The sequence below is a fragment of the Pseudopipra pipra genome, chromosome 2 (genome assembly GCF_036250125.1).
Source record: "Pseudopipra pipra isolate bDixPip1 chromosome 2, bDixPip1.hap1, whole genome shotgun sequence".
Taxonomy (NCBI): domain Eukaryota; kingdom Metazoa; phylum Chordata; class Aves; order Passeriformes; family Pipridae; genus Pseudopipra; species Pseudopipra pipra.
Genome location: NC_087550.1, coordinates 108,428,225 through 108,455,341, shown reverse-complemented (window position 1 = coordinate 108,455,341; position 27,117 = coordinate 108,428,225). Strand labels below are relative to the sequence as shown.

The following is a 27,117-nucleotide window of genomic DNA, read 5'->3' as shown; positions in this document are numbered from 1 at the left end:
GAGGCTGGAGAAGCTGGACAGCCAAGGAGTATCTTAGGGGGCTCCTGGTGGTCTCCTTTTACCAAAGTGAGATAATTAATTTTTAAAAAATATTGTGGGGGTTCATAGTTTACATTACTGTGTGGAAACTAAATTCAGTCTTTCTTTGTACACCCATGGTGAGGAATGTTTTTTCTTTAGGGGTGTTTTTTTTCTTTCCTTTTTTTTTTTGATTCTTTCTGGTGATGATAAGCCAACAATAAATTGCGGTTATGTCAGAGTCTGCAACAACTGTATGCCTCAGAAATGGCTCTCCCAGCTCCCTTAGGTTAGGTGCCCTGGCAACGGCCTTGTCTGTCTTCACAACAGCAGAAAAAAAGGGGGTGTTTACTGTTCCCAGCGATAACAGGGGAAATCTCTCCTGCTTTTCAAAGTGTAAGTCCTTGGGAATGAGGCTTGGGGAGGGAGGAGCCCAGCCTTGCTGTTGGCAGTAGCCTGCCCACTGCTTCTCCTGAGAATTGGGACCCCTTTTCCTGGGGCTGCTGCTGCTGTCCTGCTGCTTCTCACTCCCTCAGCACTGACTTGTGCTTTCCACAGTTTTCTTCATTTACAGAAAGGTGCTGGTAATAATTGCTGGGAGGAGGAGGATATCATGGGGCTCATCTTTCACATTTGGGGCAGAGGGTTGTAATTTTTGCTTTGAGATTTCAAAGAAAAAATATTTTTAACTGAGAGCAAAGAGCTTAATCCAGTGACCACTTGAAGACTGCGTAGGTCTGCTTAAGCTCAGAATGCATCAAAGCAATTTGTAGATCTATGAAAAATTGAGTGAATTCAGTATTACTGCAGTGTGAAAGGACTTTCCCTTTAGTTCTGTGATGGGTATGTTTTTTAAGTAAACAGGATAGGGAAGTGATATGGACTGAAGGACGCATGCACAGTATTTTAATCACAGTGGAAAACTATTAATATGCTTTCCTCATATAGTGTAAACAGGACCTAGGAATTCACATGACTGCCTTGGATGAGTTACTGTGACATTGGGACTTTTAAGAAATGTGATGTGATAGCAGAGTGCAGCTCAGATGAAAATGTCCCTTGCCATTTCTCAATAAAATATTGGATAGTTGGTTCTCGGTTATAAGGTACTTTAAGTGTTCTTTCTTTCAAGGATGAACTTGAATTAGAGTACTTGATGTTTAAAACTAGTACAGATGAAGCTAAGGAGTAGTAAAATATGTGCAGTTCATTCATATATGTATTTTAAACCTTGTTTCATTTCACTTTGACAAAGCAAAGTATTTTAATATTCTGTGTTGTATAGTCTGCATTCCTAGATTTGTACTTGATCAATGGTAAGGCAAGATCAGCCTGCTTTCTAAAACCACTTAACTGTGTCCAAATCCAGTGTATTTATGCAGACAAATAAAAGCTAAAATAAGGCTGTTAGTCCTTTTAGGTGGCATTTATCTGTTGCAAATCCTGGGTCAGGACCCTAATAGTGAATTTGGCCATAAATGGTTTGATTCAAAAAGGTTGGGCAGTTGTTTTGTGAGGAGTTGGCTGAGGTTGTTTATTGGTTTTATTTTTTGAACAGTTTAGAAATACCAATACTGTGTACAAATAACTATATATAGTTACATACAGGTCTGTATGAAAATAACTTACAAATGCAGTGTTACTGTTGATGAACTTCATCTCTTTTAAGAGATTCAGACAGCCCTTCTTTCTATTCATAGGATATTTCATCTGCTTTTGGCTCTGACAAGAGAGAGCTGGCCAAAGGGAACTAGTAAATCCTTCCTCAAGCTGCTGTGCTGTAAATGTCATAAACCAGCAATTCTGGTTTTATTTCAGCAGGATTTTGTGAACCTGTGCCTGACTTTGGAGGCAGACTTTAAGAGTCCTAGAAGTGAACTGCTTTAAAGAGCTATTTTAAAATGGTTTAGGGGATGGGGATCAGCAGGATGGTGTTGTTCAAGTGTGGATGATATAAAACTACACTAATTCACTTCTGAGTTCATGTTATTTTATTTTATTACTCTTGGCCACAACACTAAAAACATTGACTGGAGTAGTCAATGCAATCAAGTGTAATATAGGAGTGGAAGACAAGGTTGAACAGGGTTAAATCTGACTCTGGGGAGACAGGGCTGCTGTTACTGGCTTGCTCTGCACTTTTAAACTTTAACAAGTCATATGAATCCTATTCCTCAGGTTGCTTTGTCCAAAATGCCATTTGCTAATGTAAAGCTTTCCATCCTGGATGAAAAATACAATTAAATTAACAACGTTGATCTATTTCCAGTCGATTTCCTACACTGCACATAAACAGAATCTAGCTCATCAGAAATGTTATCAGAAATTTCTGCTCTGTTGATTGACTTAGTCCAAAAACATATCACATTGTTCGTGTAAAATCCCAACTGTACTTTGGAGCGTATTTCATATTATGGACAGTTAATATAGCATAGAATATTTTTTGAACTACTAGCTGGAAGAAGAAGGAAAAAAAACTCAACTCCCAAGTATTGCATAAAGATGCTAGCACCACCCAACTTCCTATTCCCCCATTGTTTCTGCAAAGTAAATACTGAAAAACAGATGTCTGGAACATAATGAATTTGAATGTCCTCCATAACAAATTGTTATTTGTAAGATAGAAAGGCCTTTATGAATTTTACTTTATGATTCACTCTGTTATTACCATAAAAATTGGGAGTTGCACAGAAATGTGTTCAAGAGAAGAATCATTAATATTCTTTACAGCTTGATCTTGTTGGTTCAGATATGAACTGTATGAATTCAGCCTTTTTCCTGTATGTAAAATCTTCAGCTGCTGCCTTACCGGATTTAGAGATTATTAAAAAAATCGTAATAGCAGCTCAGGGAACAGTCGAGAACTGTGTGTCCTGTACTGTCTGACTCTGACCAGCTTTGCTCCACGTGGCTTTAAATCTTCATGTAATATAATTCGGAACCAGTTCTGATACATTTTAATGCACCTAATCTCTCTGAGCACAGGTCTTGTACAGCCAGCGTGCAGACCTCTGGGTAGGCAGCTATTGGGACTGCTGGCAATTGACAGTGACTGCAAAATTAAAATAGATCTTTGGGTGTTACAGAAAGTCTTTCATTGCCGCAGCGTTTTCCCTGCAAATTTAAAGCAGCTACAAGTGGAGAGCAGGGCTTTGAGCGGCTCATTCTTATTCTGACTGCAGCTTACACTGCAGCATTTCTGTACACTTCATGTTTTTCTATTAGAAATGGTATATTAAAGAGATCCTCTTTAAATTTTTTTTTGAGGCTTAGAGGACCTCTGTATAGAAAGTGTAGTCTGCTAGACAGAGTAATGGTTTGCCAGTGTAGTTCCTGGCTGATGCTGGCTCCCTGAGTGAGCCACAGAAATTCTCTTGCCAGACCCTTTAATGCCTGGGCCTCTAGCTGAAAAATAGACATATAGATGATCATATTTTATAAATATCCCTTTCTCTTGGGAGAATTCTACAATTAATTCAATTCCTCTGAATTCACTGGTGTCCTATGGCAGAAGGCAGTATCTGGTATTCTGAAAAAATTTTGTTGCCAATGTTGGCTGGACTTTACTGTGCTTTTGATTTTCTCCTTTTTACTTTGCTGGGGGGTGTTCCTGAATCCTGTAGCTACATGAAGAAACAGTAGGGTTTAATGCAGAAGTCTTCAGAAGTACTTCAATGTGTATTCCATTTAATATAGATCTGTAGTGACTATCAAATTATGAAAGACTTTATCTGAATAACTGTAGATATGCTGTGGTTTGAGGGTTTTACCCCAAATATCCAAAAAAGAATGTTTCTGACTGTACTAGAAATCCATATATGAGGATCTTAAATGTAGTCACAGAAGTCTTTAAATGGTTTCCCAAACTAGCATCTCAAGAAGAAAGCCCTGACCAAGAATCTTGGTTTGTAATAAACTGAAGTATTGCAGCAGCATTTTAAGTCAATTTTAATGCAATGCATTATTCAAGGGATATTATAGGGTTTGTATTCCACATCTTTTTTGCATCTAGGGGTTCTGTGTAAGAGACTTTGAATTTTTCTCAGTCTTCAAGTATTGATCAGTTAATTTGTTTGTCAAGGTTATAAACATTGTTAGATTAAAAAAAAAAAGGAAAACAAACACAACTAATTGGTTTTCCCTATAGCTCTCTCTCCTTTAGATCAGTTGTGATATTTTTTTCTCCAAATTTGTTGCTAGCATTTTTAGTGGAATAAGGTTTGAGCTAGATCATACTAAACTCAGATTTCATGAGAAACTGGAAAAATAACTAAGAGCAAGCATAAAAACCCCCAGCACTCAATCCTCTATTCATCTTGATCCATGTACATGATACATTAATGCTTATTATTTATTTAAATGCTTCAAATAGGTTTGGAACCACAAAGGAAGACTGTCTGCCTTGTGAAGTCTGAAATATAAAAGACCGTCCCACTGAGAGCTGTATTTGAAGGCCCAGAGAAAAAGGGAAACAGAGGATTTAGATATATTCAGACCATAAATATGCTGTTTCTCTGGGTAGCATGGAAGGAAATGTCTTGAGGAATTGGAATTAGCATGTAGTGATGGTTTAGAGAAACAGAGCGGGATGGTATCCTGCTTCATCACTTGGGCTGTTCCCTGTGCGGACACGTCCTCCCCCCTCCAACCCTCCCCACCAGAATCCCTCGTGGTTTCCACCTGATGCATCACCTCGCTTTCAGCACTGAAACCAACTCCCAGGTTCTCAGACAACTAGTTTTGTGCAGGCTTCACACCACCCTGCACGACAGAGAGATGTTTCCTGTAAACATTGACTCCCGTCATTTCACTGTTTTCCTTAAAATCCCTTCTGATGCTCCTTGCCTTTATTCTGTGCTGTTCTCTGCAGTGTCTATACCAGACCTCTACCCGTGTAGAGAGGTTGCTGTTGTCTCCTGTCACTTTGTGTTTATTGTCTCTTTGCTGTTTTCATTTTCTATACTGTAGAAAAAGATGCTGCTGGGTAGGGATGATATATCATTTTTCGGTGTATGCATGGTACCTGTTGCAGTGGGATTTGTCTCTGTGACTGAGCTTCCTTAAAGTTATCATAGAAGAGTTACCTGAAATGTCACACTGGTTAGGATGGGGTGGGAAAGCTGCAAAGGAATGGATCTGCTGAGAAGTGTTCATAGACTCTTCTGCTGTTGGTAAAGAGGTGAACATGGGATGTAATGGAATGTGAGGCTCATATTCTGTGAGACAGAACTGTATTGTGTTTGCAGTCAGTGATGGGAAATTTAGAGATGACATGGTGGGAAGAGGGATTTTGGGGCATTTAAGGAGGCGGAGGGTTTACATGTTCAACAACAGGCTTGAGAAGGGGTTTGAATGATTTCCTTTACACATGCGTTTTGTAGAAAGGTCAGTGTCATAATGAAGGATGTTAAGGAGAAAGGAATTTTGATCAAAAGACATGCAATTTTTAGGGCTTGGATAAAACAGTTTTTAAAATAGGTTAGAAGCAGTGCTATGCAGGCTCAGATAAGAGAGACGGGGAACGTGAGATGAGGCATCAAAGGTGATCCTGTAAGTGGATGATTTTCTCTGTGACAAAGTACATGGTAGTGCTGTCTATTGAAATAGGGAATAAGAGAAAGAGGGATTTGAAACATTAATAATAGTTTTCAGTTCCTAGCTTGAAGGCAGGATCCTGCAGATTTTTTGGAGTTTTCGTTTTTTTTAATGACTGGCTGGACTGGGAAAAACTGGAGTATATTCAGGGAGAAGATACGGAGTCGACAGGAAGTGAATAGCTTGAACTGTTAATTAGCTGGTAATAGATTGTTTGTGCTCAGCCTCTGTCTTTTTTCCTCTTGTATTACAGGCCAACAACAAACCAGAGATCGAAGCAGCCCTCTTCCTGGACTGGATGAGGCTGGAGCCTCAGTCCATGGTGTGGCTGCCCGTCCTGCACAGGGTGGCTGCTGCCGAGACTGCCAAACACCAGGCAAAGTGTAACATCTGTAAGGAGTGCCCCATTATTGGATTCAGGTATAAACTCGCTCGCTTTAGCCATGTATTCTCCTGCTTGGTGGATCAAGAGCTCTGCTTGATTCCAGGGAAACCATGCGCTTGATTTTATCCATATTGTTCCCGGAAAAAATAATTGTGATGTGGACATGAGGCAGAGTGACACCTAGACTCTAGGTGTGAGAGTTGAGGAGGACAAAAATCATTTCTCAGTTAAGATATGGCCCTTCCTCTGTGTCCCAGTCTTTCCATGCCTCAACCAAAATGATTGTTGGATTGCACAACTAATACAATTTGCATTGCATTCAGCGTGTCCTATGCATGCAGTTGCGTTTTCTGAATTGGATCCTAATGAATTGCTTTCTGTCATGGCATAAAGCAGGGAAGTCCCTTGAAAATTCTCAGACATGTAAAGCTACCTGTGCGTTTCTCAGAGAAAGAATGTTGGTGGTGGAACATTAACCTGGAGTGGGGGAAATGTTGCTGGTCCGTTTAAACATCTGGATTGACACCGTGGTTACTATGGCAATGAATAAGTCACCGTGTTGTTAAATGGCTGTGTGTTGGTATGCCTGTTGAGAATCCACTTAAGGACTAAGTAAATACTCACTTTCAATTATGCCTGGACTTGTTTTATCACTTTGCTTTGCAATAGCTGCTTTGTACGCTTTCTGTCCTTTTTATGCACAGTCTTCTTTTAACATTTGCGTTTCTCCTTCTGTGTTATCATGTTGTTTACAAAGAGCTTTCAGTAATTTTGTTTCTAAAACCCAGACAGATAACAGCAGCAAGCCGTGCTACACAGAAAAGCCATCATTTTCCTCTGACCTGGGAGAGTATGAATGTTGCTTTTATGCATGTAGTGGGGCAGTGCTTTCTGCTATGCAGTTTCACAGGCAGTGGGAAACAGGGGAACTAATGAAGGTATTGCTTTGTTTTGAGTCTGAGCTTTTCTGCATTGAGGCTGTTCCCCTAATCATCTAAATTCTTCTCCCTCTTCTTTTATTCCTCTTGAATATCTTAACTGGGAAATGATAAATATTACTGAGGAAGAGCTATGCATTGGATGTGAGTAATTCAACACATCCACAAAGTCTAATTTTTCTGCTCCCGGATACACTGTATGAACCACTGTATTACTTACACGGTTTTGTATAAACCAGCCAAAGACAAGTAGGTGGAATTGAAAAATGCGGCACTTGGAAAAATCAAAGGATGGCAAGTGAATGGATAGTCTGTTGTAGGCATCAGAAACTCAGGAGGCGGACACTGGATCTCTGTGTTTGCGTCTCATTTTACTTGACTGATCTCATCTGTCTCTTAAATTTATATAACAAATCTATTATCATGGTAGTAGAATCTGTCTGTCACAGATTTTTTCTCTGTCTTTGCAAGTCATTGAAACTGTGTACACACTTGACAAAAAGATACTGTATCAGGAGGCTTTTAGAAAGCTAATACTGTGCGCTCAGTACATGTAAAACAATGTTCTTTTGAGGTCGTTGTGGCTGAACTGCTTCGTGTATTTGGAACAAGACAATCCTTATGCCTCCGGCTCTTTCAAGCACTTCAGCACAGCAGATACAACAGTTAGCTGCCTCATAGAGCTGATGAGATTAAGTAATGGCCCAAAAGTGCATTTGGAGTTTTGCACGGATGGAATGCTCTGCAGGAAAATTGTTTTTATAGAGGTGCTAGGAAGGACACAAGGGAGTTACCGGAGTGACTTACTTGAGAGAGCATTACTTTCTGGAATTTTCCTCCGTGAGGACATTCTGTGCTAGGAATCATGATGAAGAGCAAAAGATCTGAAGTTAGTGTTATAAAAAGTGTGGTGTCGCTCGTATGTTAAAGGAGAGTGATTTTTTAGAAATCTTCACTGTTGCCCAACGTTAGAAATTTTTTTGAAGATTCAGACCTTTGACAAACATCTGAGGCAGCAGTACCTGTCCCTCAGGGGTGGAGGAGCATTCCTGGGCTTTGCACGCCGTGTGACATCTCGGGGAAGAGAACTCACTAACACAGAAAACTTGACAGGCTGATATGAAGCAGTCACATACAAAGCTCTGAAGTTGTGAAATTTCTTTTATCCTCTTTCAGGTACAGAAGTTTAAAGCACTTTAACTATGACATCTGCCAAAGTTGCTTCTTCTCTGGCCGTGTTGCAAAAGGTCACAAAATGCACTATCCAATGGTGGAATACTGCACACCAGTAAGTAGCTGTTTTACTGACCCTTACTATCCCTTCTTACCTAGAAAGGAAAAACTTCATTTCCTATGCACAAGGTAATGAAGCATTTGGGTGGCTTTTCTTGCTTCTCCCATATTTAAATCACTTCTTATATACTGTACATGCCAGCAATTTCTGATGCTTAGTAAAGGATATGCCAATGGTTTGAAGTAAATTGAAGTTCACTATTTGTACAATTCTGTGCTGTAGTGTATTCTTGTGTGCTAGTGACTTGTTCCATGTTTAGTGCTATAGTTCACCTTATGGATCTGGCCGGAAGCCCGTGATTTGTGCAAATACTCATTCATATCTTAGGTTTCAATGTTTTCTCCATATCAATGTGTGATTTTCCTTCCTCTCCTCAGCAAGTTGCTGCTTCACTTGCTTTCCCACAGAACACTGTGGTTGCATTTTCAAGTTCTTTACTATTTAGTAGTACCTTTGTATTGTATGATCTCTTGATGGTATAAAATAGCAGGGAAGTTCTCAAGGTAGCAAGCTGGGTTTAATTTCTGGGGGCAGAAGTTTAATGCAGCGCAGTGCAGGTTTGCTGCAGTGATGGTGTGGTGAGGGTCTTCAGCCTTCTTGCACAGCTCTCAAAAGGATCATTTTTGCGTAAACATTTCTTTCATACCAGACAGCTGGCAAAGGAAATTCTGTATTCCCCTCTCAGTGTGCTCCTTTTTCTTTTTGGCCACTCCTGACTGGTGTGGAGGGGCATAAATTAGAAGCGCTCTCCAGTTATTGTTCCACCATGTAGTACAACTGAGCTTTCAGCTACCCTTGCCATTGTTTATGGTGGTCTTGAAGCAGTGCACTCTCTGGTTGGCATTTCCTGGTGAGATGGGACAATTCCTAGTCGTGTACTTTCATCTACTGGTCAAGTATAAATGGTGAAAGTAAAGCATCAAAATTATACATGGGCTAGCCTTATAAAATTATATGAATGGTCTTTACATCTTCATCCAGGCAAAAAGGAATGGCCAAAATGAAGTAAAGACTCTCAGCTTTTCTTAGAGACAGAAAAGAGAAAAAAAAATTATTCCCCTAAAATATAAAGGAAGCCAGTATTTTCGTTAGTTTTCATTTATGGATAGTTATTTACATTATCTTTCAACTTCTACTGTAGCATTTCAGTTGGCAGTATTTCACCTGAATCTCTGCAAAGGCACTAAAACACAATTGCTGGTGCTTTGTCAGTATTCCTTGGCTGTGGTTTTCAGTGTCGAGCCCCAGGGATTGAGGTTACTGAAAAGGGTGATTTGCCTGAACTGCTGCACAAGTCAGAGGGAATTGCTGGCGCTGCCCGGGCAGGTCTGAACAGACTTCTCCATTGCAGGAATTCCTAGAGCAGAATCTCATGATCTGAGTTGCAGGCAGAGTGAGCGAGCAACTGACCACCTTGGAGTGTTCCTTCCACCTCCTTGCTGAACTGACTGCGAGTTTGCTCTGCACTTTGCCACTCTTATTTTTGCTAATAAGAAATATGGAAGATTAATGAATGGTGCACAGAGTGCAGAAAACAGGATCTTCCAACTGTTTTCTTAACCTGTTGATGTGTTTTGAGGAAAGAGAAATGAAAAAGAGAATTATGAGACACACCCCCAGCCTGCAGCAACTCATTGCAACACAGTGTCTGGCAGGTTTATGTTCTCCCTAAAAGTGCAGATTACTAATAGGAGAAAACGGTGGTGAACAGAAAACCTGCCATGGCATCCAGTTTGCTGGATCAGAATAAAGAACCATTCACAGCCAGTACATTTTTTTGTGAATCCTGAACTCCAGCAGCCCGTGCTAATGTGCTGTGCCTGGCTGCACCAGTAGCCAGTTGAGTTAAAGAAGGATTAACTTGAGAGTGGGGGAGGGAAGTGAATGTGACACACAGCAAGCCCCATTCTTTTTTATGTTGCTGCTATTAAAAGTATTAACCCAAATACTGGGAGATTGAACAAAACATCTACTGAAGCTATCCTGTCTAGAATGTAATTGTTTCCTAAATAAATGAAAAAGGGTTTGCATGTACATGCCGGAACATTTTTTCATCTTCCTTCGGACTAATCTCTCACCTTAAAATGCATTTTGGCAGACATAAGATATGTGATGCCTTTTTTGATACTATCTTTGCAATAGTTAGATGAGCACAATCAAGTGTTTTGATATTTTTATTCTCCCTCCCTCTTACTTTCAAAATTTTCAAGCTCTGCAGTCTTTAATTCTGCTTTGATTTGAGAACTCATGCGAAATATATGAGGAAGGTGATAACTTTTCCTCTCCCACAAAAGGTTGAGGCAGAATAAGGGCAAGGCAGTTGCCTAAATTTTCATTTAGACAGAAAAATTGCAACAATTATTCCTGAAAGCAACACAGCTCAATTTATTGTTCAGAGATGTGACTTTTAAAGAGGTTTCAAATAAAGCATAGAAGACAACTTATAGACTGAGATGTAAATGTAGGATTATTTTTCTGTTTGGGTTTAATGAACAGTGACACATAAGCATAAAAAACACCTTGTTAGAAGGAAGCATGTCAAACTGATGTACCTGTCTACAGCTAATGTTTAAAGTCAGGGCTGAGATCTGGGGTTGGGTTTGTCAAGGCACTTCTTAAACCAAACTGGGAAAAGTCAGCTGGTAGTAAAGTTATTCCTATGTGAATAAAAAGAACTATTTCTTATGAAATAGTCTTGGTTTCAGAATAGTTTTGGAACATGCTCAACCCAACTGCCTATATGTTGCTTTGATTTAAGACAGCTGGGATGTTGAAACCCCACTGTTTCTTCTTCATAAACCAGTTCTGCTGAGAAATTTTGTTTGGGTGATTTTACTCTGAAAATCATATGTATTAAAACATCCGTGCAGTAAGTCAGAAAGTTTGGCTGCAAATAGCCTCAGTTTATCATCCTGTACACATAATAATCATCACATTTTCTTTGCCTTTCTTGTGCTCCTCAAACATTTTTTAAATGACAGTTGGATAGTATGATTGGTGCCTGATGCTTGTAGTTGTCACTAGAAGACGTATTTTCTTCTTGGGATTCTTGTGATACCAGATAGGTCAGGATGTTTCTGTGTAAACACAGTGTTTTACTGTGTGCTTGTCATGCATAAGGTTTGGGGGAGTGAGGGGGGAATAACAGTCCTAGGAAGGTTGGAGCAAGGAATATTTTATTGTTAACCATACCTGAAAACACTTAATTGAAATTACAGTCAAATGCAATAAAAAGTGTTCACAACACTGAAAATAGGCAAGGCAGGAATAAATGGTTATAAATGCCACAGGTGAACAAACTGGACAGAAAGCTGTGCTTAATCCATTTATACCAAGACTAAATATTAAAAGTTTTTCTCTGTTTCCAGCTGATGTGCTCTATGTGGTCTACTGATGACATTGCAGATGGAATTCGGCAGAGGGAATTCCCTCCTGCTGGGGCGGGAGGGGGGGCAGAACATCACCTCAGTGAATCCCCTTTCCAGAGTCCTCTAAGTGGTCTGGCCACACTTAATCCCTCCCTTCCCCAAATGTCTTTAATTCTGATGTATTAAGGAAGTGACACTTAATATTATCAAATATTATCTCAGTTTCTTGAAAATACAGATGTATTGGCTTGTAGATTCTGTTGTGTCACTTCTCTACCAGTTATTGCTTACACTGAATTTTTCTGCCAGACAGACTTTCCAGCTTTACATGAAGCTCATAGGTGTCATAAGTACAGGGATAATATTTGTCTTTTCTGTTAATGCTTTTCAGTCTTTCTTCAGATTATTTTTCAGGGCATCCTTAATTTTTCTACCTGGGCAGTTCTTAAAAATCTCTATGTCTGTGTTTGAGCAGCTCTGTCAGGGTTGGCTTGACTGATAGGTCTCAGAACCTCCTTCCACTCTAAGTAGAAGGCATAGAACTCATTAAAAATGTCAGAAAGATTAACTTTTCCCTCATTTCTTTCCTTTAAAGTAGATACACTAGAGAAACAATGTTGTTATGTGGGTCAAGAAGAACTTAATTTACTGTAAAAGAGCAGTATTTCAGGGTCTAGTTTCTGCAAGGTGGAGAGAAGGGAGTGCAGCCTGACTAAGGTAATTGAAATCTTACATTAAAATTCATCAGAAAATTGCCCGACTCTTCATCAGGCTCTCAATAAATCTTACATCTTCCCAGCAGACATCCTTTGAACTCTTTCTGACTCGTTCTGGTCTTTAGGAAACTAATTCCGCTTTGCACTCCTCTTCTGGTCTCTACAGCAGCAAGGAAAGCTGCTGCAGGCAAGGGAGTAGAATACTTCATGCAAAATGTGGTCTCCTTGGAGTATTGATCTTAAATGCCTTATAGCTTCAGATGGAACAGGTGCAGGAAGAAACAACTGATCTAAGAGCTTTCAGCAGCTCTCACCTGCTTTTTGTTTCTCTTTGATCAAAATACTAATGGCAGAGCAGGCTGAGAAGGGAGACTAGAAAGAAAATGTACCAGGAGACTTTCGTGGACTGACAAGTCCATGAGATGTGTTAAGAGTCGGGATCCAGCCAGTGAAGCACCAGACTGGACACACGAACTGGCCGTGTGTCCTCCCCTACAGCCCTTTTAGTGCTGAACGAAAAGCAGACAGAGTCCCTGGAGCCAGATGAGGAAATGACAAATTCTTGTCTAATGATTATCTTGAGATCACCGAAGGTGAGGCATGAGCCAGTCAGGGAGTTTTGGAGCTTCTTCCCTTTTCCTCCTTCCTTCCTGCTAGCAGTGTGGCTGTGTAAGGTGACGGTGATAGACGAAATTTGCAGTTCTGGGGCTTGAGCCATTGGCGGCTCTGCTTTGTGTGACCACAGCTCTTCCAAGTGACCCAGCAAAGGAAGAGGCAACTGAAAAACAGTGATAACCTCATGAAAGATGATTTCATTGTGATTTGTGGCTTTCAGACAACTTCAGGAGAAGACGTCCGTGACTTTGCCAAGGTACTAAAAAACAAATTTCGAACAAAAAGATATTTTGCAAAGCACCCACGAATGGGCTACCTGCCTGTGCAAACTGTCTTGGAGGGAGACAACATGGAAACGTGAGTAGCTCTGAAGTATCTAAATAGCAGTTCATTTGGTACACTATTTGAGCTCCCCAGCTGGTGCCAACTCCTTTCACTTCCTAAATGCATAAAGCCTCTTTATGTCTTTCATTTCTGTTTACCTTGGCTGGCAGGAAAACACAAGCTGGGCTTCCAGTTGCCATTGCCTTTATCTGCTTTCACCTGTCCTTATGCAACAACTTCAGCTTCAGTTAGTAAAAGAAAAATACTCATGATCTTACTGACAGTCTTATGAACGTCTGAATTTGATACGCAATTTGGAGACTAATGATATCTTCATTAAATTTTTATTTTCTTCCAAATGGGTATCTTTGCTTGGTTTTATTTTTTTAATTAGGCTATTGTGTCTGTGAGCTTCCCAGATGATTTCTTCTTTTTTTCAACCTATAAATTTAGTCTTATTAAATGGCTTTGAAGATTTTTTGTGGGGAAAAAAAGCAATAATGATGCACATGGAGAAATCAATGTGTTAACCCCATTCCCTTTGGTTTTTTTACCAGTTTATTCAGTTGTTTAATGGCAATTGCACACAGCTTGTTCTCGCTCTCTTTTTCTTTCTCTTTTTAAATTTTAAATTTCAATTTTTTTCCCTCACTTTTTGGTTGGTTGCTCTTCACAGCCATTCATGTTGGTCTGTTGGATTTCTGCTTTTTAGTTGTTGTGATTTTTTTTTTTTTTAAACCTTTCTGTAATTATTTTGCTGCTGAGTTTCTTCTGCCTCTCTCTTCACCTCCTCATTTTTTGTCTTGCAGTCCTGTTACTCTGATCAACTTCTGGCCAGTAGATTCTGCGTGAGTACTTTTGCTGAAGTGTGCTGCTGCTGCTACTGCTGCTGCGCTCCCTCACTTTTTTTTTTTTATTTGTTTCTTTGTTTAGTTTTACATATGATCATTTTTCCTTCTTTCTTTATGACTGTTTCCTTTGATGCACTCTGAAGGAATGTTTTGATCCCAAAAGAGTAGAATGGGATAAATCCTGGAATTCCCAGCAATCACGATTGTGTACTGTGTACTCTTCCTGGAGTGTGTATTTTCGTCGAATTAACAGGGATTTTGTGCAGACCTACTAATGCTTATGAACGTTTGTCATTTAAAAGCCTGTGTTTCTGAACAAGTGTTGATCCCTCTGAATGTATACTGAATCTTTTTGAAGGGCAGAGTTTGAACTTGATGGATTCAATTCAGTTTCAGGAATGACATCATTTTGTAGATAAAGCTGTAATTTGGTTTTAAGTGCAACTGCACACACTCGCACACTCAAGTGCCCCAGTTAATCCGAAGCTCACTGGGTATTTTATTAGTCTTTTAGATACAATCAGATTTGTGAAGGCAGGTTGAAATGGGGAAATGTTCACTGTATTTTTTCAGAAGTTAAAAAAAGCAGGGTTTTTCAGCTCTGAAACAGACTTTCTTTCTTGCACCACTCCTGCACATGCATTGTCTTACTGTTATAGTAATAGCCTTAGCAGAAACTAAAGATATATATACTTGCCATTGTGGCATTTGCTACTTCATGTGTTACATGGATGATTCTAGAATAATGTTAAATAAGCATTAATTTTAATTTACATATTGATAACTAATGAGAAAGTAATAAATAGAATTTTATATATTTCTATATGGTGAAATGTATATGGCTTGCACCTCCATTGAATTTTTTGTAGAATAAACAAGAGTGAAATGTATACATTGGAATACTGATTTATAATTTTCATTTGGAGCACAAACCATTGGGAGGTCAAGAAATGCTCTACGTCTAGGAAATTTAAGCAACGAAGAAGCACATCCAGCACAACAAACCTTATATAGTTGAGGATTCACCACAGAAAAGGCCAAAATGCTGGAGCCAGGCTGAAATAGATTGGCTTTGAGCTTCAGTATGCACTTTAGCTTTAAATGCAACTGGGGATCTATGTTTCTTAACCTTTAAAACAATTGCAAAGTTAAAAGTAACATTTAGAGAAAGCTTGGATCATATAGAAATAACACTGCTATGTCTGACATAACATGAAACTTAACTGTCATAACATGCTTAATTCTAGTTACTTACAGTAATAACCTCATGGTATGCCTACACCAATGGCTTCACATCACAGGTTTGGTGGTGTGTACTACAGGGAGTTTAACTCCTCTGTGATACTTGAGAAAACTTGAGAGAAATACTGAGAAGCAGGATTTGTACAGAGGGGTTGCACCTTTTGTCAGACCAAATTAGGTATCTTCCAGAGCACAGTCCTTTCGTCTGGTGTGACAAGAAAGCAGAAAAATAAGAAACTAATAGTGGCTGGAAAGAAGTGCTCTTTATTTTGTTCTGCCAACTTTGTTCCTTTCCTTCGTGCTGTAGCACTTGGCTTACAACTCAAGTTACTAAGCTACCCAGGTTTAAAGCTGTTTCTTGGTTACAGGGCTAATTCCAGCTTCAACAATCAAACCAGTTATCGTAAAACTTTCCTCTGATTTCTACTCTTGTGCCTTTTTCTGGTGCTCTCATGCCAGCTTTCTGGTTATCTTTGAAGCACTTCGGAACAGCATCACCTGGCAGCACTCAGCAATGCTAGTGCTATCCTGAAATCAACATATGGTATACATGGAACTGTTTATAAATAGGGGTTTTTGTTGGAATTTAGTGGTTCTGACTGCTTATTATGCAGTATTTTGCACAGATACTCTGCTTTCCAGGCATTAAAGGGACCACTCACAAGTTGTGAGAATTTGTGTCTTTTTACTCAAAGGGTGATTGTCAGTGATACAAATACATTTTACTTGATTCTGCTCTTTCAAGAAGCATTAACTAAAATGATGAACAGCAAAGAAAAGTGCCCTTGTCCTGCCAGCCAGATCTCTGGGGGTGCAGGGGATTGCAGGAGGTGGTATTTGCCACTTGGTCACCACTTGACTTGACTAGAATTCCCAGGCTGTTCCTGCAGAGGCCAGCTTAAGCAATGCAGCTGTGGAGCCCTTGTAAAAGGGATGGTTATCTTGGCTAAATATTGGCTGTGTCACTCAGCCTTCGTGCTGACTGTTGGAGCTGATTAGGTGTGCTGGGTATGTGTGCTCAGAGAGGAAGGACTCTGAGCTCTAGCGCAGGTGGTCACTGAGAGTATGCACAGTGCAGCACAGTTGTTCTCAGGCTTGCTCAGATACTGGCAAAAGTTTACCTCTGAGCAGCTGAATTCGACACAAAGCAGTGCTTCTCTAATAAGTTTGCTTTCTTGAGCAAACTTTTTAAAAACCTTTTGAGGTAAATCTCCATTGCAGTATGTTCTGAAGTGGAGACAAACCTGGAAATGTAGCCTCACCCCCTGCCTGCAGCCGGCAGAGAGAATCACCTTCAAGAACTTACACAACATTGGGTTGTCTTAAAAAAAAATATATATATATAGCATAACTTGGTCACTTCTGAAGTTGAAGCATAGTTTCAAGGCAGCAAGGATGTGTTCATGCAGTCAGGCCTGTCTTCATTGTCCAGTAGGTCCCAACCAAGTGCTGTCCATTCCTTCATGCTGGTACAAATACATATGCAATGCCAGTGTGAGAGGGACTAAGAGAATGATGCAGCTCAAAACTATAACTAGTTTTAAGACAGATTTCCTAGTCTATGCGCAGTATTAGCAGCAACATTTGTGTATATGTTGAAAATAAGACCTTTCGTTGATGGTACCAATTTAGACCAGCTTAATATCTGCTGTATGACAAACAAAAAAATTTAAATACCATCAGTTTATGAGAAAATCATTGTTATCTTGCTCCATAATCCACTGCTCTAAAGAAATTGCATCCTTTCCCCCTCCCTTCCCTTCAGTGTACATGTTCTTACACAAAATAGGATATCCAGTTGCAGAGAAGCCATTGGCCATCCAAGCAAATCTCTGCTGCACTGAGGAACTCTGTGAACTGAGTATTTATCCTCTGGTGTGCTGCAGTAATGTTTGAACATGTGGTGGGTAAAAGCACAGTTGGAGGCCAAAGCACATTTCAGACAAAGTGAGATTTGTGATACTTGGCCATGTCTTGAAGAGGAAAAGCTTTGCTGTCCTGTGAGAAGAGACATTAATGATGATGAATTTTGTGTATCCAGCATACAGCTCTATGAATTTAGGACCCTGAACTAGAGCCCTTTGCAGGCTGATTAGAAACCTGGAGCTGACCGGTCTAGATTTATGGCAGGATTGTCAAACTCCTAACATGGAAACGTTACAAATCAGAAGATTATTATAGTTTTGGTTTATAACCAGTAACTACAAAACTCACCCAGTTATGCAATGCAGTTGCCACTGTTGGGCACCCCCAACCTGAATCACAGTTTCCAACAGTATAAAGTGGGGTGAAACTCCTCCCTCAGTCTGGAGTTCCAGAAGGAGAGTCGGCAGAGATGGAATAAAGAGCAGTTGAAATTTAGCTAAAATGTGAAAATTACCATACAGTTTGTGAAGCTGCATCATTTTTTGTTATTTCAGCACATCCTGATAAGTGTAAATGGGCAAAATCTCACATGGCAGCAAAGGGTGCTCTCTGAACTGCATAGGCAACGTAATTTAATGTTGACATTTTCCAGAGTTGAGGCTGTAAGAAACAATGCTCTGATGAGAAAAGTCCCATGAATTGTTTTCATGCACAAAAAAAGTGAAGAGGACCTCATACCATATGATTTGTCAGGCAGAAACCCCAAAATAATTGACAGTGTCCCCCTGTATAACACACTGATCTGCAGTTCAAATGGCAGCTGGAAAGACACCAGGCAAAATCATCAGTGCCTGCAGTGTGTTATTAAAGGCTCATTTCAGACATTGTATGTTTCTTGTATTAACTTCTAGCTGCTTGTGGAGTAATCCTTAAAGGCTCTTTTAAGTGTGATGTGCTGGAAGCAGGCACTGGAGCAGGGCGGGAGGTAGAGGAGAGGTTCCCAGCAGGACTTTGGCAGCTGGTGCAGGGCTGCATGTGAAGCAGAATAGCCAATGAAGGAGGCAGGTGCGAAGGGTAAAGCAGGGTGAAAGCTCTTCTATAAATCCTTTGGAAAAGGTTTCTTCGGGCGTTGGTGTGAAGAAGAGTCGTGACAGCAGACGGATTGCAAAATGGTCAGAATCCCTGGTGTGGTACCACGGAACATTGCACCGATGGCTTGAGGAGGCACACACAGCGCCTGGAGTTAAAACTTGCTGTTTATCAAACATAGCATAAGGCATAGAGATGTGAGAGTATAGGCATAGCTAAGTGTCTTTTTACTTTTAAAGGGGTATTGTTTGTGATTAATCAGTGTTTTCTGCCTTATAGGCCTGCCTCGTCCCCTCAGCTCTCACACGATGATACTCATTCACGCATTGAACATTATGCTAGCAGGTATGAGACCAGCTGGATGTTAGGCAGATCTTTCTATAAAAAATAATTAAAAGAAAAAAAAACCCAAGGGCTACCAGCTACCTGAGCACTTCTTAAAGAACACAGAATTTGGGGGTTTGCTTTCCAGTCTCTGAGATGCAGAGCATTGTCTTTGGTTGCTACTAACCAGCCTGTCCTAACCTGCATGCCAGAGCACTTGTGGCCTTTAGGTTCTGTGGGGTCATCATTAAGCTGGGCACTCAGTTACTGACTTTTTAATAGGAACTGTAGCGATAGGACAAGGGGTAATGTTTTAAACTAAAAGAGTGTAGATTCAGACTAAATATAAGGAAGAAACTTTTACAATGAGGGTAGTGAGGCACTGGAGCAGGTTCTCCAGAGAGGTGGTGGATGCCCCATCCCTCGAAACATTCAGGGTGAGATTGGATGGGGCTCTGAGCCCTCTGGTCTAGTTGAAGATGTCCTTGCTCATTGCAGGGGGGTTGGACTAGATGACCTTTAAAAGTCCCTTCCAACCCAAACCATTCTATGATTCTCCATAGGGTTTTGTTTTTCATAAGGACCGTGGTGTAATTGAACAAATGAGAATAGCAAAACCCTCCAAAGTCTTACATGAATCTCAAGTGTCATTATAATGTTAAGTAATTCATCTCATGAAATACCACAAACAGGATTTTTCCTTGATTTGGAGGATTAAAGTAGTGTTATATCGCTGCTTTAGTTCACTTCTCCGCTTTCATACTGCTCTTAAGAATCAAGAAGTGGGTCAATTGTGCAAAAATGAAAATGTTTTTCCACCAAGCAAGTAAATTCTGCAAGGTATTTTCATTGAGGTAATGAAAAATGGTTATTCCAGCCTCCTCTTTCTCTCCTCCAATATCACTTAATCAGGAGAGGTGTTTCTGAATTGTGCAGGATGTTTAGGAGGGGCTGAGTGTGAAAACCACTGAGAAATGATCATTAGTTCTGATGATGATATTGCCAGGTAGAAAGCAATTTGTGTAATCCCCTGGCATCTTAAGGCTTTTCTTTGATTGTGGAATGAATTAAGAGGAGTGGAATATAAACTTAGATGTGAGTTTAGCCAGGTCACTGTAACAAACAAACAATCCTTTGCGATAGCTTATTGCAAAACTTTTTGGTAATCAACAGTGAGTGTAAATTAATTTGAGTTTCAAATTCATCAAAAACATCACGCTCTTTAATTCTTTCCAGAATGTTAGAGCAGATGAAGTTTCTGGAAAACATAATTGGTTTTAATGAGTCTTGTTTATTTTTCCACAGGCTAGCAGAAATGGAGAACACCAATGGTTCTTATCTAAATGACAGTATTTCACCTAATGAGAGCATGTAAGTAGGCTGTTTTACTGGTTTTGACATGTATTTTCTTGGGAAGGTTATTAACTTGTAATGAAATTTTGTAGTGCTGAATTTGCATGGCCAGGTACCACATGTGGTTCAATTTAACGATGATCTCATGTCCTTTCAATTAGTATCATAGTGCCTAGATTTATGGCTTATAGCTTAATACCAAATTTATACAACAGATTATTGATACTTTCAAAATTAAAATTACTAATTTCCTTCAAAAAATTACTGATTTATTCAGCAAATAGTTTCCTTATTACTAGGAAAAAGTACTCATCATCTGATGTTTTTTAAGGACAAATATAAAAAGAAAACCCTTTTATCTGTATTGCAAGGTTAGTCATGGTTAAATTACTGAGGCTAAACAGAAATCTTTAGTTTACAAATACCTGAAATACACTTCAAGTGTAAGCCAGGAGGGACTCATCCTCACTGTGAAATATTAGAAGTAGTAAACTGTAAGTTGGACAGATCTCTGACAAGTACAATTCATTGTACTACTTCAAATGAAAGGTCATAAGTAAAAATTTTAAATTTTGAAAAGTAGTTGAATCTAATGTCACACCGAGACCTTTTTGTGGTTTTCTGACATGGTAATATATTCCTCCACTGATGGTATTCTTGATCTTGTTTATTCTCGGGATGAAAGGACATAGAACTAGGAAACTAACTGTGAATAATGTTTCTGAAGACAGGATAGAAGTACCTAAGTCATTGGCATGTTTGAAAATTCAGACAGAATCTAAATTTGTAGCATTCCTTTAAAGCACAGTACTCTGGGAAGTTTTCATTCACTTAATCTGAGATTCCAAATCAGGATTTAAAGAGGTTGATTCTGAGCCCATGAGATGTTCTTGGATAGTGATAAAGCTGTTTCTTTATTTCAAAATAGTTTCTCTCTTGACTTGGTAGAATTGTTGTCTGCCAGTTTTGAAAGAAAATCCCGTGTACAACCAAATACATTGTTCTAATATATTGGTCAAAAAAGTTAAAATGACACCAGAAAACTGATATATATGTAATGTCAGTATAGTTTCACGCAGTTAATGAAAATCGTTTCCAAGTTGTATGTTAATTTTGTATTGTTATGGATAGTAGTAATGCTATCTATAGTAGGTGGAATTTTGTGTTGTCCATTGAAGTATTTCAATGTCCTTGTCACACAAGTCTTGTGTACGCAGTACCTCTTGTATTACACTTTGCTCTTACTGTCCAGTTCATTCTTTGATTAATTAGAAGTTGTATTAGCGCGATTCAGTTAGCAAGTTAACCAATGACTATTCCGTTTGTTACTCAGTTTGTACAATTAAAATGAGAACATATCTGTACATTTTGAATTTTAGAAGAAATATTATCCAGATAGATACAAATTGCAGCAAAATTAAAGCTTACCATGAATTTACAACTGTAATTCTTTCGGTTTTGTATGTCAGGTTATGCTGAAGTATTATTTGTTGCCATTCTTACAGGGTTTGGACTAATAAGTGCAGGTAGGGTGATAGATGGAGACAAGGAAGGTGGGAAATAAAAACATAGCACATGTATATATATATATAAATCACAAAACATTTCCTTATGTAGTGTCAATGCAATTATGTATGAAAAATATGTGCAGGCTGCAAATCACAGAAAAAGAGTATGCTTGTAAAGTGACATTATATTGCAATAGTTATGCCACTTGTTCACTGTTAATTCACTTAAGATCCCTAAGAATATTTATAAATGCAAAGCAGTGGTTTGAAGGAAAGCACAGTTGAAGCATCTCATGAAAAGTATAAATTTAGGAACTGGCAAGCATTTCCTTCTGTGAAAAATTAATACTTCTCTTTTATGAACTCATGTTAATGTGCTCTATATTGCTTTGGCACTCCTGCAGTCATAAAATGGCATCATTAACATTTTCAGGAACAAATGGAAACAAGGAAAATTATAATTTTTTGACAATAACAGCTGTTCAAAATGCCTGTTAAATTCTGGTCTAGAAACATAACAGAAAAAAACTAGACTGAATTATTTTGTTAGACAACATTTCCAACAGCGGTGTCATTTTTAGTGTCCCTGTCTTGTAGTGTTAAGAGAAACTTTTCATGGTTTCTCACAGTTAATGCTGGTGCTAGTTGCATAGCTTAGGGCCTGGATGCATCTAAGGGTGCATTTAGGTGCATTTAGGATGCATTTAGGTGCTAAGGCACCTAAACCACACCTAAAACAATCCATGTAATTCTGGGAAGTGATCAGGGTCTTCAGAATTGCATTTACTTTTCTCTTCTGGAGATGTTTCTGTTTCAAATGCCAGACAGCTTCAGGAGCAGTAGAAATAAAGAAAGAGATCATACATGTTAACTCAAATATATTTGTATTCTGACAGTATACGTCACTTTTAATTTTAAAAAGAAACCCATCTGAGTGAAAAATAGCATATTTTTTTAGATTAGTTCAATTTTTTTTTTGTTTACCTCATTTACAATTTTATAGAGAAAAAAGATAAATACAGCACGCATTTATTACATAAGGAGAGTTTGTAGGTACAGAAATAAATGCATTGCCTTTGCTTGAATGACCCTTCCACGACACAGATCAAGCAGCAGAGGTTAGCTTTCTTTTTCAAGCAAGTTCATATTGAAGTTAGGCAGAAGAGGAAAGCTGAGGTTGTCAGCTGTTGCAAACTTGGCTTTAAATATCTGAGAAGCAGAGGAGGAGAAAGGTGGACTCTGCAGAGAAGGAAAGTTGCCAGAGACTAAGTGAAACAGGTCAGCAGATTTTGCTTTAAGGTACATTGCTCTGCTGTTGGTTACAAAGAGTTCAGCAAATCTCTTTATAAGAAATGAAAGGCTGGGAGTGAATCATCTCCTCATATTCACTGTGAAGTTAAAAAGAAGGAAGGGAACAGCATGTTTTATCCTTTCTCTCTTTTCCAGCGATGATGAACACTTGTTAATCCAGCACTACTGCCAAAGTCTGAACCAGGAGTCCCCACTGAGCCAGCCCCGAAGCCCTGCCCAGATCCTGATTTCTCTGGAGAGTGAGGAAAGAGGAGAACTGGAGAGAATCCTCGCAGACCTGGAGGAGGAAAACAGGTGGGTTACACCACCAGATGCTGCATTTGAAGTAAAATATATGTGAAATAATTACACTGTACAGTTATATGGAATTCAGTTTGGTAGTATTAGTAGGGATAAAATTAGTTATAAGTTTGCATTTTCTCCCAACAAATAAATACTTTCAAAGTCGGTAAAAGTTGGGTTCTCTTTTCTTTCTATTTGTTTGGTGTTGCTTTTTGCCATTTCTTTAGTCTTTCAATACCAAGTTTAATTTACTTCTAATTTCAAATTTAGCTGAAGTTATCTTCATTAATCACCATAAAAACCCCCAACTGGATACTTAAGGCATCACAACACTGCAGTCCTCTTTCTGCAGTAAATTTGTAATTGCAACTGCTAACTACCAAAATCAGACTGTAAGATAGAAATCATGTAGTTCTACAAAAAACCATGGGTTTGTTTGGTTTCTGCTATCTTCAGCTTTTACAATACAGTCTAGAGGCATTTTTCTTGCTCTTTTTTTCTTGCTTGTTTAAGAGCTAGGTACTTCTGTTTATATTGAGGGTTTAATGCAGTAGTCATTTACCTCAGGCATGTCAAGGAAATAATGCAAGAGTTGGCAGTGTCATAGATCTTCTCTCCATGTATAAGTCTTCTTTGGATGGTACTAATCAATTACAGTGGCTCCATCACAGACTTCTTATCAGAAGGATTTGGGAAAATGTAGAGGATCTGTAGGCATCAAGGATGAGGAAAGTGTTCCACACAGAAAGCTGTAGTAAACACAGCTCTTGCTCACTGAACAGGAGTGAGATTTTGTTTGAAACATACCACAAACTTCCTACTGCATAGCACATAAAGCCCAAGTGGAGGAAAATCCATATTTTGACATATCTGGTAACTAGTATAATACAGATAATAAGATAGCTTAGTTTTCAGGAGATGAGTGCTATTTTTTCAACAGCATTATGTGGTGAATCATGGAAGAAATAAAAACATAATGCTTTTCTGTCTGTGTAAAAAATAAGCTGCCTACCAGAAAAGAGGATGACTTTTAAAGCAGCCTAGTATTAGATTAGAAAGGTAGCATATGAAAACTTAGTGTAACATGGAGCTAGATAGCTAAACAGGCTAAAAAGTCCTTTTCAGGGTGCCTTGAATTTCAGCATGGGCTTTATTTAATATAGCAGCTGCTGCTGGGGAATAACATGGTAAAAGATCTCTGACAGGAATTACACCTTAAAAATACCTGATTTGAAGTTTGCCAATCCTGGCTTAAACAAGAGCTCTAGACTGTAAGCTTGGTTATAGCCTGTTGTTTTCTCATTTGTACTGCTGGAGGCACAGTTATGGAGGTGATGCCACCACAGGCACCCTCACCTTTTACAGGTGCTTCAGTTCTCAATACAGCAGGAACAGAGAGGTCTGTTTCTGTGGGAGTGTGGAGGTCACACTGCTGTGATTTTCATTGATTATGACAAAATCATGACTTTTGTCTCTGCAAACTGCTATAAATAACTTGTACTTAAAAAGTAACGTAGCTGCTGAAAAGCGAACAAGTTCTTGTTGTCCTGATAGCTTGTCACAGCCAGATGTCTGTGATTTTGTGGATTAAACACTGGTTCCTGTTCAGAAAAATAAGCTATTCAGACAGGGTCAGTCAGGAGCCATTCACGTAACTTACTTACATTTAAAAAAAACAGTCTTGTCCCTTTAGATTTCTATTTTCTAGTCATTCTCCTCCTTTGAGTTTGTGCTAACCTTTTTTGGTGGTTGCCAAAGGCTTTTGATAATGAAGATTTAGCTCTCTCTGCTGTACCTTGTAAGAGTCAGCACATGCAGTCACTTCTCAGCAGCTCCTGGGAAAGCTGCATCAAGTACCAACAAGAAGCAATACTGTGATATTCAGAGCACTTCAAGTCATTTCTCTTTTTCTTCCACTCTCCACATTTTCCTGCTTTTCAAAAAAGCCCTTCTCTGTTTTGCTTCATCTCTTTTGAGCTGCTTATTGAATTGACCTCCATTTGGATTTCAGCTGCAGTTTCTTGTCTCCAAATATTTCCATCTTGACTTGTTACTTAAATAAAAAAGACTCTTTGAAATTGTAATTCTGAGGTTTTGCTTTTGGACAGTTTAAAAAGCTCTGTTGCCTATTTTGAGCTCTTCTGAAATGGCATTATCTGACTTATAAACTAACCTAGCTGTGACATGGTTGTGACTGGGGGTTTTGTCAGTTCCAAGGACCTCTTGTTAGACATTCATTATTTATCTGCTAGCATTTTAAGACCTTGGTGCTTCTGTAGCTTGTAAGTATGACTTCATTAAATAATTTATGCCTAAGATTTGACTGCTAAATAATTTACATTTATTAAAATGTGAGCATTTTAGAGAATATTTTCAATTGCTGAAAATGTTTCATTTGAGTTTTAGGCCTTCAGGCTTATGCTGAGTTTTGCATCACACAGCATGTTGTGATAAGAGTGTTTCTTGTGTATTCAATAGACCAAAGGTAATCTTGTTATGGAAGGCATTATTATTATATTGCAATAGAAAAGAAAAATCTAATTGTAAAGCCCTCTCAAAAACATTTTGAGATTTCCTTGCGTGAATGTATTTCAGAGACAGAGAAGACAGATTTTTGTTGTCCATCTAGAGCACTACATTCCATAGGTTAAGGGGTAGAATAGGTAGTACTGACTAGGATGTACTGCACTAGCATTAAAAAGAAAGCATGTGGTTTGTAGTGACAGAGACTCAGAACTTTTTGCAAAGAATTAAAATACTTTCCTGCTATTTTAAGGACTAAAGAAAGAGAATGTTTCCTAATATGTTAATTGAATCAAGGTCACTGACATACTTCTGTAAGAGAGAAACTTCTCTTGTGTTCTCTTTTCCTCCCAGCTCCTAGCTGTCTTGTAACAAGAACTAAGTAAATGAGATCTCCAGCCAGAGCTATTTGCCTTTCCTTTGCTTTCCTGACTTGCACTGGGAACACATTGGGCTGTGTGCCTCCAGAGCAACACTGACATCCCGAATCTCAAAGCTTCCCTGTTTTGGTGTAGCTATGGAATTCCTTCAAATCTGAAGACTTATGAATGGCCTCCTCAAATAAGTTCCTTCTGTATAGTTGCCAATAGCGAGAAAGTGATGCATTTCTAAACATGCTGTGGCTCCTTTTGGTATTTGTTTTGGCATTGAAGAAGGGGAACTAGATCCTCTGAGTGTGAAGCGTCATGAGTAAACATTGTCATCCTAGTGAGGGACAGGGGTAGGTGATTCAGTTACCAGCTTTGTCTGTTTCCTCGGACCACTGATTTTCTGTAGGGAGATGAGAAATAACAAGAATTCACAAATTCTCAATTGTCTCTGAGAGGACTACTCAGCAAGTGGGGTCCACGAGGATTTCCGCCACCAGGCAATTAATGCTGCCAGTGATAGATGTGATTAATAATTCATGAGCTCTTTACTACCCAGCTCTTTACAGTTGCATAAATCAAGGTTACACTGCATGCTTCCTCTGTTATTTTGCTTCATGAATGCCTCAAAGAGTTGCAGGCATCGTAAATGGGATATACATGTTGGGTTTTTTTAATATTCTCTTACTGGAGAGGGGTTCATTTTCACAGTGATCAGAAGATGCGACAGCGTTGTTTGTTTGTCACAGCCAGATGTAGAAGTCACCCAGCCTGAGCTATAGTGGAGGGAGGCTGGGTTTCCAAGTACTGCCCACGATTGCTCAGTTGCATTCATTTAGAGAGGATTATGTTTTTATCTCCCCTTTCTCTTATGTCCTATTTTATGCTGAAAGTGTCAGAGGGCACCTTTCCTCCAGACACTGAGGGCTGTGGGCAGTGCTTTGGATGCCTCGCTCACAGCAGCAGTCCTTTTTCACCACACAGCTTAAAACTGTTCAGAGGTAGGAGTAAAAGCTAATTGTTCTCCCTTAGGATTTTCTTACAGCAGGTTCAGAAGTCTTTTATTATTTTCCAGCTTTTTGTCCCCTTTGTTAATCATCATTGCTGTGTGTTTAGATCCCAGTCGTTATATTATTTATCATCTGCA

The 27,117-nt window shown here is 39.1% G+C and overlaps 1 protein-coding gene across 21 annotated transcripts in view; it reads left to right on the top strand.

The window, feature by feature from the left end:
- DMD (dystrophin) overlaps positions 1–27,117 on the top strand; it is a 1,059,271-nt gene that overhangs the window by 1,009,093 nt on the left and 23,061 nt on the right. For 12 of the 21 annotated variants that reach the window (XM_064646827.1, XM_064646829.1, XM_064646831.1 and 9 more), the window contains 7 exons: positions 5,867–6,033; positions 8,113–8,224; positions 13,150–13,286; positions 14,063–14,101; positions 18,581–18,646; positions 19,931–19,996; positions 22,933–23,091. In XM_064646827.1, coding sequence (XP_064502897.1) covers positions 5,867–6,033; positions 8,113–8,224; positions 13,150–13,286; positions 14,063–14,101; positions 18,581–18,646; positions 19,931–19,996; positions 22,933–23,091 — 746 coding nt within the window. Of the gene's footprint in view, positions 1–5,866; positions 6,034–8,112; positions 8,225–13,149; positions 13,291–14,062; positions 14,102–18,580; positions 18,647–19,930; positions 19,997–22,932; positions 23,092–27,117 lie in introns of those variants that run through there. The other 9 variants (XM_064646828.1, XM_064646830.1, XM_064646832.1 and 6 more) reach the window with 4 other exon arrangements.